This window comes from Stegostoma tigrinum, chromosome 20 (genome assembly GCF_030684315.1).
Source record: "Stegostoma tigrinum isolate sSteTig4 chromosome 20, sSteTig4.hap1, whole genome shotgun sequence".
Lineage (NCBI taxonomy): Eukaryota > Metazoa > Chordata > Chondrichthyes > Orectolobiformes > Stegostomatidae > Stegostoma > Stegostoma tigrinum.
Genome location: NC_081373.1, coordinates 55,670,816 through 55,687,552, shown reverse-complemented (window position 1 = coordinate 55,687,552; position 16,737 = coordinate 55,670,816). Strand labels below are relative to the sequence as shown.

General features: G+C 42.4%; 1 protein-coding gene across 6 annotated transcripts in view; it reads right to left on the bottom strand.

The window, feature by feature from the left end:
* The window catches only part of mypn (myopalladin), a 284,569-nt gene that overhangs the window by 55,498 nt on the left and 212,334 nt on the right, over positions 1–16,737 (bottom strand). For 5 of the 6 annotated variants that reach the window (XM_059653169.1, XM_059653168.1, XM_059653171.1 and 2 more), the window contains 3 exons: positions 11,717–12,373; positions 6,216–6,360; positions 127–177 (listed from right to left, as the gene is read on the bottom strand). In XM_059653169.1, the coding sequence (XP_059509152.1) occupies positions 127–177; positions 6,216–6,360; positions 11,717–12,373 (853 nt within the window). The remainder of the gene's footprint in view (positions 1–126; positions 178–6,215; positions 6,361–11,716; positions 12,374–16,737) is intronic. The other variant, XM_059653170.1, reaches the window with a different exon arrangement.

The window sequence follows — 16,737 nt, the reverse complement described above, 5'->3', positions numbered from 1 at the left end:
GCACATTGATTCCTTTTGCAGTTGGCTGCAATATAGTGATACAGCTAGTAATATGAAACAGAAAAGAATGATGAAAAACAGCTCTGAAATGAAGAAGAAATAGTAAAATGATGCTTTTGACTTAACCTGTTGCTGATCAAGGCTGTTGTGAGTTGACTCTACCAGATATTTAAGGTCCTGCGGGTATAAAAATAATTTCATAAACACCTGATTCTAATACTTATTACAACAACAAGTCATCTCTTGAATCAAGGGGGAGCATTTTTGGAAATCTGTGGATGAGAAAGATAGCTGGATGGAAAGATGGATTGATTTTGATGTACTGATAAATGGTTAAATAAAGGTTTTACAATGCATGAGTGCAACGATTTGTTGTTTTACTCATTCATGGATATTTGTCACTGGCTGGGCCAGCATTTATTGCTCATCCTTAATTGCCCTTGAGAAGGTGGTAGTGAGCTGCTTTCTCAAACCGCTGCAGTCATTGTGCTGTAGGAAGACCCACAATGTCATTAGGAAGGGAATTCCAGTATTTTGTCTTAGCAATAGTGAAGGAATAGTGATATTTCCAATATAACAAAGTGTGAAGCTGGAAGAACACAGCAGGCCAAGCAGCATCTCAGGAGCACAAAAGCTGACGTTTCGGGCCTAGACCCTTCATCAGAGAGGGGAGTGGGGAGAGGGTTCTGAAATAAATAGGGAGAGAGGGGGAGGCAGAACGAAGATGGATAGAGGAGAAGATAGGTGGAGAGGAGAGTATAGGTGGGGAGGTGGGGAGGGGATAGGTCAGTCTGGGGAGGATGGACAGGTCAAGGAGGCAGGATGAAGTTAGTAGGTGGGAAATGGAGGTGTGGCTTGAGGTGGGAGGAGGGGCTAGGTGAGAGGAAGAACAGGTTAGGGAGGCAGGGACGAGCTGGGCTGGTTTTGGGATGCAGTGGGGGTGGGGGGAACGAGCTGGGCTGGTTTTGGGATGTAGTTCCAAGTCAGGATAGTGAGTGCAGGTGGTGGTGTTCCTGTGCATCTGTATCATAGAATCCCTACAGTGTGGAAACAGGCTCTTTGGCCCAACAAGTCCACACCGAACTTCAAAGCATTCCATCCAGACCCACCCCCCTATAACCCACCTAATCTACATCTCCCTGAACACTATGGGCAATTTAGCATGGCGAATCCAGCTACACTGCACATCTTTGGACTGCAGGAGGAAACTGGACCATCCAGAAGAAACCCATGCAGACACGGGGAGAATGTGCAAACTCCTCACAGAAAGTCGCCCGAGGCTGGAAGCGAACCCAGGTCCCTGGCACTGTGAGGCAGCTAACCACTGTGCCACCATGCTGCCCCAGTCCATCTGCTGCCCTTATCCTTCTAGGTGGAAGTGGTCATGGGTTTGAAAGTTGCTGTCTAAGGATAAAGAACATTGATGAACTTTTGCAGTACACCTTGTAGATGTTGCCCACTGCAGCTACTGAGCATCAGTGAGAGAGTGGGATTGCAGGTCAAGTGGGCTTTTTTGACCTGCTTGGTGTCAAACTTCTCGAATGCTTTTGGAGCTGAACTCATCCAGGCAAGTGGGGAGTATTCCACTACATTCCTGAATTGTGCCTTGTAAATAGAGGACAGGCTTTGGGGAGTCAGGAGGTGAGTTACTCACTGCAGTATTCTTAGCCTCTGACCTGTTCTTGTAGCCACTGTGTTTACATGGCCAGTCCAGTTCAGTTTTTAGTCGGTAATAACTCCCAAGATGTTCATAGTGGGAGATTCAGTGATTGTAATGCTATTATATGTCATGAGGTGATGGTTAGATTATCTCTTGTTGGAGATGGTCATTGCCTGTCATTGGTGTGGCACAAATATTAGCTGCCAATTTTCAGCCTGAGCCTGGATATTGTCCAGATCTTGTTGTATTTGAACACAGACTGCTTCAGTATCTGAGGAGTCGTAAATAGTGCTGAACATTGTGCAGTCATTCCCACTTCTGACCTTATGATGGAAGAAAGGTATTGATGAAGCAGCTGAGGATGGTTCGGCCTATGGCACCACCGCAAGGAACTCCTGCACAGATATCCTGGAGGTGGGATGACTAACCTACAACAACCATGGCCGTCTTCCTGTGTGTCAGGTATTACTCCAACCCAGAGAAGAGATTTTCATCTGATTACCATTGACTCCTTGATGCCACATTCAGTCAAACACGGCCTTGATAAAGGGCTATCATTCTCACCTCACCTCTTGAATTTAGCTCTTTTGTCCATGTTTGAACCAAAGTCAGGAGCTGAGTGGCTCTGGCAGAATCCAATCTGGGTATCACTGAGTAGATGCTACTTGATAACTGTTGATGACACCTTCAATCACTTTAGTGATGATCGAGATTAGACTAATGGGTTGGTAAATAATTGGGTTGGATTTGTCCTGATTTTTGATACAAGACATTGCAGGGCAACTTTCCATGTTGTCAGGTAGATGCCAGTGTTGTGAATGTACTGGCTAGGAGTACGCCAAGTTCTGGAATGTAAGTCTTCAATACTTTCACCAGAATATTGTCAGGACTCATAGTCTTTGCAGTATCCAGTGCCTCCACGGAGTGAATTGAATTGGTTGAAGACTGTGATGCTGGGGACCACAGGAAGAGGCTGAGATAGATCATCCACTAAATACTTTTGGCTATAGATTGTTACAAATGCCTTATCTTTTGCCTTATGCGTTAGTCTTTTCCATCATTGAGGATGAGGATATTTGTGCAGCCTTCTCCGCCAGCCAGTTGTTTATGTCCACCACCATTCACAACTGGATGTGGCAGAACTATAGAACTTGGATCTGACTCATTGATCCCATAACCAATTAGCTCTGGATATAGCTTGCTGCTTATGCTGTTTGGCATGCCAATGGTCCTGCCTGGGGACTTCACCAGATTGATGCGTCATTTTTAGGTATGCCTGGTGCTGGTCCTGGCATGTTGTCCTATACTCTCCATTGAACCAGGGTTGATCCCCTGGCTTGATGGTAATGGTTGTGTTGGGGATATGCCAGGCTATGAGTTTTCAGATTGTGCTGGAGTATAATTCTACTGCTACTGATAGCCCACAGTGTCTCATGGAGGGCCAGTCTTGAGTCACTAGTTCTGTTCGAAGTCTATCCCATTTAGCATGTTGAAAATTCTGCACAACACAATGGAGGGTAAAATCAAAGTGAAGGTAGGACTTTACCTTCATGAAGACTATGTGATGGTAACTCTTACTGGTACTGTCATGGCCAGAGGCATCTACAGCAGGCAGTTTGTTGAGGCTGACATCAAGTATCTTTTTCCCTCTTGTTGATTTCCTCACCGCCGTTGCAGATCCAGTCTAGCAGCCATGTCCTTTAGGACTTGACCAGCTGCTATGACCAGCAATCAGTTGGTGCTGCTGCCGAGCCACTCTTGGTGGTTGACATTGAAATCCCCAACCCAGAGTATATAACTGCACCCTCAGTGCTTCCTCCAAGTGTTGATCAACAGGGAGAACAGTACGTAGTACTCAGTAGGAGGTTTCCTTGTCCATGCTCGATCTAGTTCTATGAGTGTCTGTCTGGAGTCAATGTTAAGGACTCCCAAGGCAACTCTCACCTAACTGTATGCCATTGTGCTGCTGCCTCTGCTGGGCATCCTTTGAGATTTTCCTGTGATTCTGGTTTTCTTGGCCATTTCAGAGAGCAGCTCAAAATCAACTGTGTTGCAGTGAGTTTAAAGTCACATGGAGGCCTGAGTGGGTAGACACAGCAGTTTCCTTCCTTAAAGGACATCAGTGAACCAGATTTTTTTTTCCAATAATCAACAATGGTTACACCGTTGTTTGTACACTTGTAATTTCAGATTTTTATACGAACAAATTCCACCATCTGCCAAGGTTGGATTTGAACCCAGGTCCAATTGGAACCCAGGTCCAAAGTACATTACCTGGATCTTTGGATTACTAGTTCACCAACAATGCCACTAGGCCACAGCCTTCCCAAAGAAGAGTGACTAGCAGGATAGATAAGTTAACTGGGTAATCTGATACACAGAGTAGATTTGCTGGTCAAATCGATTGTGGATGGGCAGATAACTGGACTGATGGATGGATATATTAGATGGAGGCTTAGAGAAGATGGATGGACTGGATGGGTGATGGGATCAGATGAATGGATGAATGAGTGATAGTATTCAGAGGGGCTCATATGGAAGGATTAATTTGCTGAATGGACTGGGTAGACAGATGGCATGCCTGCAGAGTTGGATATTTGGATGGACTGGACTGAACTGAACTGAACTGATGGACATTGGGTAGACTGGAAAGATGGATGTACTAATTGGATAAATGGGTAGATTAGGTAAATAGAAGGACTTGGAGGGAAACTAAGATGAAAAGTTTGGACAGATAGACCAAAGTACGAATGCTGTCCTGGTTAAATGGATAGATGAATTTCAAGTATGGCTTTGGTGAATGGATTGTACAGGTGTCTTGAACAGATAAATAATGGCTTGGATGAATTAATCGGATAGACAGATGAATAGATGGCTAATATTTGATAACATTATGATAAACATCCTTTAATTCTATTATATTCCAGATTAATAACCAAAATACAGTGTCTGAATGTAACTGAGTTGATATCCAGTTAGAACCTACCACATTAAGAACCCACTGTCACTTGAGCGATGTGCTGGATGTGACAGATAAATATATTTAGGGTACATAATATCTTTTAAGAAAAAAGGTTCAGAGATAAGTTCTGAATAGAAATACCCAAGTCAAATTGTTATATGGGTAGACTGCAACTTCACACAGAAGGTTAGAAGCTTTCTGTGAAACTACCAATATCTTAATGGCTAAGTTTCACACAAACAGTAGGTGGCTGTACCTTGTAACCTCTGTGCACACTACATGGTGAGTGTAATGTTTTAATGGAGCTTCATTTCATATGGTGCAATTTAGATATATATGCAATGAATATATGTTAAACATTTTACTAAACATAATCATAATTAAATAGTTTGCTGATGAGATGTTAAATATTAATTGCAGCAACTGAGTACTTTCATATGGAACTGATTCAGATGATCAAAGAAAACTGAAGAAAATACTGTTGTAGCTGTGCGGCTGCAATATTCTCTATCACAACTAAATTAAATTTTGAAGGAGAATTATGTCCAAGAAATCTGCGAGCTATTTTATCCTCATAAATTATTGCCTATCAAATAGTAATTGACAATGGTGTTATAACAATAAGCAGAGATAGTGGGAACTGCAGATGCTGGAGAGTCTGAGATAACACGGTGTGGAGCTGGATGAACACAGCAGGCCAAGCAGGAAGGCTGACGTTTCGGGCCTAGACACTTCTTCAGAAATCCCATTTCTGATGAAGAGTCTAGGCCCGAAACGTTAGCCTTCCTGCCCCTCTGATGCTGCTTGGCCTGCTGTGTTCATCTAGCTCCATACCTTTTTATAACAATAAGCAGACTGCAGAACACCTCAGTATAATGAATTAACTATCATTTCCACATCCTGGGTACTTGTACACTTTTATTATTAGTTTGGGGAATGTGGCACTGTTAGTATTCCTGCTCATCTCTAAAATGCCCTTGAGAAGCTGGTTCTAAGTTGCCTCTGCACTGCTGCAATACATTTGGAGTACATAAATCCACAGAGCTTTAAGGAAGGGAATTGCAGCATCTTGATATCATGTTATGATCATTCCCTATACTGACCATTAAAAACACAGCAAACAACAAAAACCTCTGCTGCATTCTGCCAGTGGGCTTGTAGTAACTGACTACTGCACGAGTTCGCAGATTCTTGGAGGAAATTCATTGATGCTAAATTTCTCAGTTGAGACTCATTTGTTGAGGCTGTGAAATGTTGAATGTGCCATATAATTCCAAGAGGTTCAAACTGCCATTGAAAGACATTCTGTTCCAGGAATGTAGTATCCCCAAATTTATCCCCATATGCTTATAAAAATCAAAAGACACACCATCATATTTGACCTTTATGATTATAACTAGGGATGAAAAGGAATTACATTTCTAACTATTCCCAGGGCAACTGAATGGTTTTGCACATTAAAGAAGGTGGAACATTATTCCTGTCACATAAACACAACTAACAAAATGTTGCTGAAGCTGGAATTAGAAATCTATATTCAGTGTCAATGCAGCAAGAAAATTCTTTGCTCCCCTCTGTGTGGAAGGCTCTTACCTGCTGGCCAGTTTGAGGAACATCATCTCTGAAGCGTAACTTTCTGTCCAGGTCATGTATTACAGCATCCTTGCTATCCTGTATATCATCATTGATGGATGTTCGAGGTGATTTGGGCACTTTCTTCAAGATACCCTGTGGAGGGCTGCATTATTGAACCAAAAACTGTCACTTTATAATGTTTGTACACGTCTTGAATAAAACACCTTAATATAATAGATTTCAAGATAAAGTATTAATTTAACACCCATTGGCAACAAGACAGTGCAGTTGGTTAACATGTTGTGACTGGATTAACTGTTAAAACCTATGTGAAATTATTTAGGGTCATCTTAAGCATGTGTTGTACCAGTCATGATGAAATTATTTAGTGATATCCATTTTCTTTTGTACCGAGCAAGCCAGCAGCTGTGACTGGTGACATCGTCACAACAAACAGTTGCAAGATGGCAACATTCAATTCTGCCCAACAACAGGGGAAGGGCTTTCAATAGGTGATTCAAGAAAGTTTGATGGGTCCTTGTCCTGGAGTACAAAAGTAGACCGAGTTTAAAATGTCAGTCAGTTGACAGAGAGGGAAAGAGAAAATAGAACAAAACAGCACAGGAACAGGCCCTTCAGCCCTCCAAACCTGCACCGACACATTTTGCCCCTCCATACTAAAACTGTCTTCACTTACAGGAACTGTATCCCTCTATTCCCTTCCGATTCATGTATTCATCCAGGTGTTTCTTGAATGTTGCAATTGTGTCTGCTTCCACTACCTGGTCTGGCAACGCATTCCAAGCACCTCAAATTATTGTCTCTCACCCTTTATGTGAAAAACTTGCCTCACACATCTCTTTTAAAGTTATATGCCAAATTTTAGGAGTTAGTAGACAGCTTGGTTTTTCTATCAGAGCTTTGAAAAAGTCAGAGATGTGCAGCGTGGAAACAGACCTTTCAATCCAACTTGTCCATGATGACCAGATGTCCTAAATTAATCTGGTCCCATTTGCCAGCATTTGGCTCATATCCTTCAAAACCCTTCCTATTTGTATACCCATCCAGATGCCTTTTAAATGTTGTATTGTATCAGCCTCTACCACTTCCTCTGGCAGCTCATTCCATACACACACCATCCTGTGTGAAAAGGTTGCCCCTTAGGTCCCCTTTAGATCTTTCCCCTCTCACCTCAAACCTATGCCCTTTTGTTTTGGACTCACCCACCCAGGAAAAGATTTTGTCTATTTACCTATGCCCCTCATGATTTTATACATCTCTATAGGGTCACACTTCAGCCTCTCATCCTCCAGGCAAAATAGCTCCAGCTGATTCAGCCTCTCCGTATAGCTCAAACCCTCCAATCCTGGCAACATCCTTGTAAATCTTTTCTGAACCCCTTCAGGTTTCACAACATCCTTCCTATAGGAGGGAGACCAGAATTGCATGCAGTATCCCAATAGTGGCCTAACCAATATCCCAAACAGCCTCCACATCACCTCCCAGCTCAATGCACTGACCAATTAAGGCAGCGTACCAAATACCTTCTTCACTATCCTATCTACCTGCGACTTCACTTTCAAGGAACTATGAACTAGTACTCCAAGGTCTCTTTGTTCAGAAACACTTCCCAGGACCCTAAAAACTCACTGCAGTATTTGCATCACACATATGAGGAAGATTAGAGTTTAAGGAAAATCTAAAGACAGACGAAGCTCGCTGTTAGTGAAAGCCAAAGTTGTACCCATGAACAATTTTTAAAAATTCTCTTAAGGGTGACATAGCATTTACTGTCTTTGAGAAGGTTGTGGTGAGCTGCCTTCTTGAAACACCGGGGTCCATGTGCTGTGGGTTAATCCACAATTCCATTCAGTAGGGAATTCCAGGATTTTGATTCAGAGAAACTAAAGGAATGGCAATTGTTTCCAAGTCAGGATGGTGAGTGATTTGGAGGGGAATTTGGAGGTTGTGGTGTTCCCATGTATCTGCTGTCCTTGTCCTTTAAGATGGAAGTGGCCATGTGTTTGGAAAGCGCTGTCTGAGGTTATTGGGTGAATTTCTACTGTGCATCTTGTAGATAGTACACAATGCTGCTACTGAGCATCAGTGGTGGAAGGAGTGGATACTTGTGGGTGTGGTGCTAATCAAGTGGGCTACTTTAATCCTGGAGGGTGTCAAGTGTCTCAATTGTTGTTAGAGATGCTCTCATCCAGGCAAGTGTGGAATATTCCATCACACTCCTGACTTGTGTCTCGTAGATGGTGGACAGGCTTTGGGGAGTCAGGAGGGGAGTTATTTCCTGCAGGATTTCCAGCCTCTGACCTGCCCTTGTAATAACAGTATTTATATGCTGAGTCCAGCTGAGTTTCTGGCCAATGGTAACCCCCAGGATATTGATAGTGGGGGACTCAGTGATGGTAATGCCATTGACTGTTAAGGGGAAGTAGTTAGATTGTTTCTTATCAGAGATAGTGATTGCCTGGCTCTTGTTTGCAACAAATGCTACTTGTCCCTTGTCAGCCCAAGCTTGGATACTGTCCAGGTCTTGTTGTATTTGAACAGGAACTGCTTCAGTATCTGAGGAGTATATTGGGGTGTGGTCTTTTTAAGTCCAGGGGACTGTGGACTCAGGGCAGGAGAAGAATCAACCGGGACAGAAACAGTCACTGAGGAAGGCCATGACAGAGATAATCTTGAGCAAAGTTTTCAAAACTGCATTAGCAAAAGTGAAAAAGTTTAATCCCTTGTGAAGATTAAAAAGATTTGATGACCCAGAGTGTCATTAGCATTTGGCAACAATTGCTGAGAAATCCAAGGGATCTGTTTCTGATTATATTTCCTACTTGACATGAGCAATGGGTGTTCAAACACAGTACATTGCCCATGTTTAACATATGTTAATTCTGGGTGTGAGAAATGAGGTATCCATCTGTTGAAGACTGTCTTACTGATCTAACTTATATAGCAAAATAATATTAATGGTTCAAAGTCAAGGAATCTTATGGCTTAGTTCCCTTAAAAAGCCCCTTTGGTCTCACCTTTTTTAACTTTAACAATGAAAAGGTATTGGCCCTGACTTGAATATAACTATAAATTTGGGTGACCTGGTTTGGGATTATAGCACACCTCATAAAACAGCCCATAGTCAGCAAAGTTGCACAATCTTGCTCTTAAAGCCTATTCAGCAGGTGCTGCTATTCCATTAGTTGATCTACCAGTCCATGACATTTGGATAAAGTCATTTCTCTCCTGCACTTTTGAAACAGGACTGAGTTCCTATTCAATTCTGAGTGGTGGCTGTGGGATCACTTAGCTTTGTCTACCACTTGCTGCTTATTTGTTTGTCATGCAAGTGGTTCTGCTTTGTAGCTTCACCAGGCTGACACCTCATTTTTAAGTATCAGTGATAATGGGAACTGCAGATGCTGGAGAATCCAAGATAATAAAATGTGAGGCTGGATGAACACAGCAGGCCCAGCAGCCTGAGATGCTGCTGGGCCTGCTGTGTTCATCCAGCCTCACATGTTTTTATCATTTTTAAGTATGCCTGGTACTGCCCCTGGCGTGCCCGCCTGCATTTTCCATTAGACCTGGACATGATGGTAAATATTGATTGGGGGAAATGCCAGGCCATGAGGTTGCAGATTGTGCTGGAGTACAATTCTGCTGATGTCCCTCAACGCGGCATGGATGCATGATTTTGAATTGCTAGATCTGTTTAAAGTCTTTTGCACAGTGCTAACAAATGGAGACAAAGTTGCAAAATTATTTCATTTTGAACACTCACCTCTTCTCACCCACAGCTTCTTGATACTGACTTTTCAGTTATCATTAAGCAAAATCTTTGTTTCAGAGCAAGTTGTTCATTCCACAGATAAGTTTTTAAATCGGGATAAAACCAGTTTGTGGATTAACATCATTCAAGTAACAGAAGAAAGCTATCTTTTATGTAATGCAGTAACTATTAGAGATGGATGCTTTCAGACAAGAAAGTGTAGCATTTTAACATGAGGAAATTATTGTCTGATCTACAGTATGATTGATGGCCTAGTAATCTTGGTATTGATAGAGGCAAATCTGGGTTGGTGTGAGAGCAGGACAGGAATTCAGGATGGCGCTGATTCTCGTTGAATTTTTACTTGCTGAGCCTGTCAAAAAAAATTCTGATGGCTTGCCCATTCCTATTCTAACCTCACATGGAGACAAGTTAACCTCTGTATACTGCAAGATTGAGAGAAAGCTGGGCTCAAAGTGAGGTCATCTGCATAAAACAGGCAGTAATAAGCCAAATGTGAGGCCTAATATTCTGCTTCCAAACAGAAACTGAACCACAGCCAGACAGGGAAAACAGTAAGAGGACAAGAACAGACAGACTGAAACTGTTCTCATATAGGCTGAGGGCCTGAGGAACACAGCACACATGTTTAAGATGATTGGCAAAGGAACTTGAGGAAACATGTGGAATAGCTTTTTGAAGCAGCAAATGTTTCAGATCCAGAATGCATTGCTTGCAAATATGGAGCAGGCAGATTCAATTCTCAAAGCCAAAACTGGATAGTTATTAGCCAAGAGATAATGGGAACTGCAGATGCTGGCGAATCCAAGATAACAAAGTGTGGGGCTGGATGAACACAGCAGGCCAAGCAGCATCTCAGGAGCACAAAAGCTGACGTATCGGGCCTAGACCCTTCATCAGAGAGGTGGATGGGGAGAGGGTTCTGGAATAAATAGGGAGAGAGGGGGCGTTATTAGCCAAGGTATTTTTCCCAGGAAAAGGGAGTCCAAAACTAGAGGGCACAGCTTTAAGATGGAAGGAGAACGACGTAAAAGGAACCTGGGGGGCAACTTTTTCCTCACAGAGGGTGGTGTATACATGGGATAAGCTGCCAGAGGAAATTGATGGAGGCTGGTAAAATTACAACATTTAGAAGACACTTGAACAGGTACATGGATAGGAAAGATTTAGAGAAATATGGGCCAAACACAGTCAAATGGGACTATTTCATTTTAGGAAACCTGGTTGGCATGGACAAGTTGGGCCGAAGGATCTGCTTCCATGCTACATGTATCTATGACTCTATTAGACAGCAATTAATGTGTAAGACCATGAGGAAAAGGTTATGGAGTAGGACTAATTAGCACTGTAGCTCAGGGAGAGCTGGACCAGACAAAAAATGCTAAATGATCGCCTCATGCTGTTATCACTCTATGTTTGTACAGACCCTCTGTGATTGAGAAAGTGGTATAGAAGACAACGCCACATCACATGCTCAATCAAAACCAAAAGAACTGCGGATGCTGTAAATCAGAAACAAAATCAGAAGTTAGGGCCTGGTAGCATCTATGGAGAGGCTGCTACATGCTCAAGCAAATTCATTTAAAGCAGGCTGATAGATGGAGTATCTGACTGCATAGTTCACTCACATAGTAGTTTAGAGAAACAAGTTTTCATGTCCCAATTCCCAAACTCCCCACATTTAAGAACACAGTTGTAATATATTTTTGAAACTGACACTTACATTGCTGGAGCACTCTTGGGAAGACCCATGGCATTAGTATTTGGTGCAGAGGGCAATGATGGTAGTACAGAGCTGAGGAAAGCCACAGGATTCTGAACTGGACTCGGGCAAGAGTTACCAGCATTAATGGAAGTTGGTGATACAATCCGAGGTTGGGAAACTGGCAGAGGAGGAACTGGGGAAGGAGTGGATTGTCCTGCAGCACTTGTGGTGGAGGAACTGTGTAAAAGTGGGGTTGGCAAACTCTGACTGGCATATTTAGCAGGAACTTGAAATGCTGGTGTGAGTGAAAATCCAAAGTAATTCTCTTCACCATACTGCTTTCTTTCAGATACCGTGTTCATCACGGGCATAGGAGAAAGTGAGGGGGAATAACTTTGGACAGCTGCTGGCACAAAATTCTGAGTAGCAACAAACTGCTTTGGCCGGGCATAACTGAATGACTGAGGTTGGGTGTTTTTTGGTGTTGGTGATCTGCTAGATTGGTTTGGCTGCACAGATGGTTGAGGAGCAGAATTGACAAGATTCATGGTAGATGGAAATGCAGTTGGCAGTGAGGAGGACATCGGAGGAGACTGCTGTGGCAACTGGTGCAGGGTTGCTTCTTGTTGTTCGAGTAGGACCTGGTTGTGTAGCTGTCGCAACTGGACAGGATCACTGCACAAAGAACAGGAGAAAGAACAAGGCAATAGGTTAAATCCAAGTACAAACAACTGGCATGGATAAAGATATGTAGATTTAACACAAATCTTCTGTCTTACAGAAAACAACAGAATCTTATCCAAGGTTTTGGAGTAGATCTGTAGCTCGGGTTGTAGGTGTTGAGGTTGGTTGGCTCGCCAAGCTGATTTGTTGTTCCGCAGACGTTTTGTTACCATGCTTGGTAGCATCCTCAGTGCAGCCTCTGATGAAGCGTCAGTGTGTTTTCCCGCCTGGTTTTTAAACTCTGGGGGCTTTTGCAATGGATTACCTCACTTCCAGGTTTCCTCTGTAGTGGAATGTGGAATGTATATGGGGTCGAGTTCAATGTGATTATTTATAGCCTGCTTCGCAGAGTACCATGCTTCCAAGAATTCTCGTGTTTGTCTCTGCCTAGCCTGTCCCAGGATCTTGGAGTTGTCTCAGTCAAAGTGGTGGTTCTCCTTGTCCATGTGGATTGATATGAGTGAGTATTGATTGTGTCTTTGTAGCCAGTTGGTGTTCATGTAGCCTTGTTAGTTTCCTGTTTGTCTGATATAGCATTTCTTGCAATTTCTGCAGAGGATCTTGTAGATGACATTGGTCCTGTCCATGGCAGCGAGTTGGTGGTGTTCAAGTGAGCACTTGTCATAGAGTTGATGTGGGTTTGTGTGCCACTCTGATGCCCAGCGGTCGTAGAAGTCTTGTGGTGAGTTCTGACGTGTTCCTGATGTATACATTCCTTTGCGGAGGAAACCTGGAAGTGAGGCAATCCATCGCAATGGACCCGAGTTTAAAAACCAGGCGGGAAAACACACCGACGCTTCATCAGAGGCTGCACGGAGGATGTTATCAACCATGGTAACGAAACATCCGTGGAACAACAAACCAGCTCGGCGAGCCAGCCAACCTCAACAAGAATCTTATCCAGCCTCTCTCCATAACGGAGATGCTATATCCCAGTGGAGCCATAAAAGTCCTTGTTTTATGGACAGTGACTGTTATTGGATAAAAGAGTCAGAGAATTTAACTCTCATCTGTCCAAGATTGCAAATGTATTGCTCAAGTGTGTAAGCACCAAGAATATAAAGTTATTACAAATCTTTTCCCTGCCTTTCTACCTCTTATTGTGTCTTTGGTGGCCTGCATTGCCCTTAACAGGCTTTGCATGTGAATTAATTAATTTGGGAAACATGGGCGATTTAATGATGGGAAAATAAAACTGTGCAGTTGCAAGTCAGAAAACTTCTGGGTAGAAAAAGTAAAACAAAAACAGTTAACACAAAACTTGAAGAGCTCTCGTGATGCAATCATATAATCCCTACAGCATGGAAGCAAGCCATTTGATCCATCAAGTCCACACTGAGTCTCCGAAGACAATCCCACCAAGTCCTAGCCCCTTACCCTATCCCCATAGCCCCGCATCTTCCATGGTGAGTCTAACTAACCTGCACATCCCTGGATATTATGGACAATTTAGCATGGCCAATCCACCTAGCTTGCACATCTTCAGACTGTGGGAGGAAACCCAAGTGGACTCGGGAACAATGTACAAACTCCGCACAGACAATCGCCCAAGGCTGAAACCAAACCGGAGTCCCTGGTGCTATGAGGCAGACGTGCTAACTACTGAGTCAGAGACACCCAATGGTAGTGTCCCTACCTCTGAGACAGGAGGCCTGGATTCAAGTCCCACTTGCTCCATAGGTGTGTAGTAACATGTTGATTTAAAAATATCAAACACAAATCGAGTATTTGATCCAATTAACTTGCTGGATAAGACAAACATTTATTTAGTATTCAATCCACATACCAAATTACAAAGTCTTTTTTAAGAAATTTCTACATTACAGTGACTATGAATCAGAAATTTTTATTAGCTGTAATAGCACTGCAAGGAGATTGTGCGGTTTTGAATCACTCTATATAATGCAAGTCTTTTTTCATTAAACTGTAAGCAGCATCTCAGATTTAATTATATTCCTAATATGCTTCAGTCATTCTCCCTAAAAAAAAACCTAAGGATTACCTGAGATGATTTCCAACACTGTTTTTGGACTGGGAACAAAACACATGATTATTGTATGATGTATTAATATATTACAACATTCTCATTGTTACTTGCAATTTTGAAGCAGTTCAGGAATTAAGTAAGTACACTCCCCCATAAAACTGCAAACTGTAGTCTATCGAGATGCAACTCCTTTGATCCAATGGACAGGATGTGCCATTCATCCAGATGAAGTTAGCACTGACCAGGTGAACCAGTGATTTTTTCATGGTCCTGGGCCTTTCATGGGTCATTCATAAATGCAGTAACAGGAGCTCTCCCACTGATTTCTGAGCATCACCCAGCCCCCAAGAACCTTTCCATTCACAGCTGATCCATCGATTCTACTTTCTCCAACCCCCTACTTCTTCCCATTAATATCCCACTTTTGATTTAAATTTGAATTTACCCCCAGTGCTCATCCCACCTGAGGCTGGCCAGCTGCTGACAGCATCTTTCAGCACTGTCAACTCACCCATTATTACTAATGTACAAGAACACAAAAATGGTTTGGACCTCTCACTGGTGCCATCAAACAAGTGACTGTGGTCACTCAGTCACCCACACAAATTAAAACCCGAGTTCACAGTCTCCAGGTTTAAAATATTTTCTGTTGCTGCCAAGATTATTTCTGATTTTCACAGCTCAGAGATTCACATATTTAGCAAGGTCTTGCAGTGTATAAGGCTGGTGCAAGTTATCACAAGTTGAAAGCATTCAGGAAAACAATTGGTGAGCATGACTGATACTGAAGCATTCCGTGGGGATAAAAGGGTTAGATGTTGGATTCAAAGGAAACAGTAGGTTTCTGAGAGAAGTGGGCAATGACAGAAATTTTCAAGGAGAGTGAAAGGTACAAAATGCTTGGTTTATGGAAAGGCGAGGTACCTGAATGGACCACAGGAAAAAGCAGCAGTTGGCTATTCCACTCCCCAAATTTGGTCTGCTGTTCAATGAAATCATGGCTGATCTGCAATCTAACTCCTCAAAGAAAACATTGATCAATTTGCAAAAGTATGAAGGTTATGATACAAAAGTAAGTATACAGGTTAAACCATGATTTCATTGAATGGCACGGAATAAACTTGAGGGATGAAATGGCTCATTCTTGTTTCAGTGTGGTTCCAACTCAAAACTGGCTACTTTCTGTAGAAGAAAAGCTTAAACCATCACCATGTTGAAAATGCTAAAACAAAAAAGCAAAATTTATTTAACCTGTTCAGACATGACACTTCCGTGGCAGGGAGAACTTGAATCTGGAATTTCTAGCTCAGAGGTAAGGGCACTACCAGTGTAACGCAAGAGCTCTAACACTGTAAATGCAAGCCAACCAATAGTTCCAATATACTCCAGGTATTAAAGAGCCAATAACATGAACAAGGTGGGTCTTGAGTTGCAAGACCAATTTAACACATCACTGATTCAAAGCATGAATCTTTCAAAGGAATTCAAGCACAGCCAGCCACTTTGTTGAAACACAGACTCTAAATTAAAATCTCTGCCAGCACTCATTTAAAGAGGCTGCATGCATTTTAGTGGCTAGCCCCTACCATTAATGCACTCTCCTAACAGAAACCAGCTGAATAAATATATCACTGCTGTGAGCTTTGAGCATTAGTTGAGGCTGTGTTCAGCTTTCGACGTTCACTTGTTGCTAGAGTTGTACTGTGCTGAAAAGGACTTTTGATACTCACCAGAGGACTTTCTGGTACAGATTGTAAAGACTTCACAAAGAGTCCATTAACATTTTTCCTGAAGATTTTCTGAGTACTTCACTTAAAATAAGTAGGCTGTGCTAACTGACAGCAAGGAGCATGCACATTAGCAGTGATAGTTCTCATAAATATAATAACAAATAATGACAAATACCAATTAGTGATACCTGTTCATTAAAAGTGTAACAATAATAAATTGCTAAACAAAACGCAACTTTTCTTTAACTGTTTAAAAATCAAGTGCAATATCATACAAATGCATATTCAACAGTCACCATCAGAGCTTTGGTGTCAGCAGAGACCAAAAATAAGTAATTGCTGAGCTAGTTCAGTTTAAATAAGGTACCAGCGAAAAGGGAGTGCTTAGTCACTGACGTTGCCAGTGGAGGTGGTAGACGCAGACACGTTAGCGTCTTTTAAGATATATTTGGGCAGGTATATGGATGGACAGGTAGCAAATGGACACAGACAGTTAGAAAATAGATGATAGGTTAGACGGAGGATCTTGATTGGCGCAGGCTTGGAGGGCTGAAGGGCCTGTTCCTGTGCTGTAATTTTCTTTGTTCTTTGTTCTATTC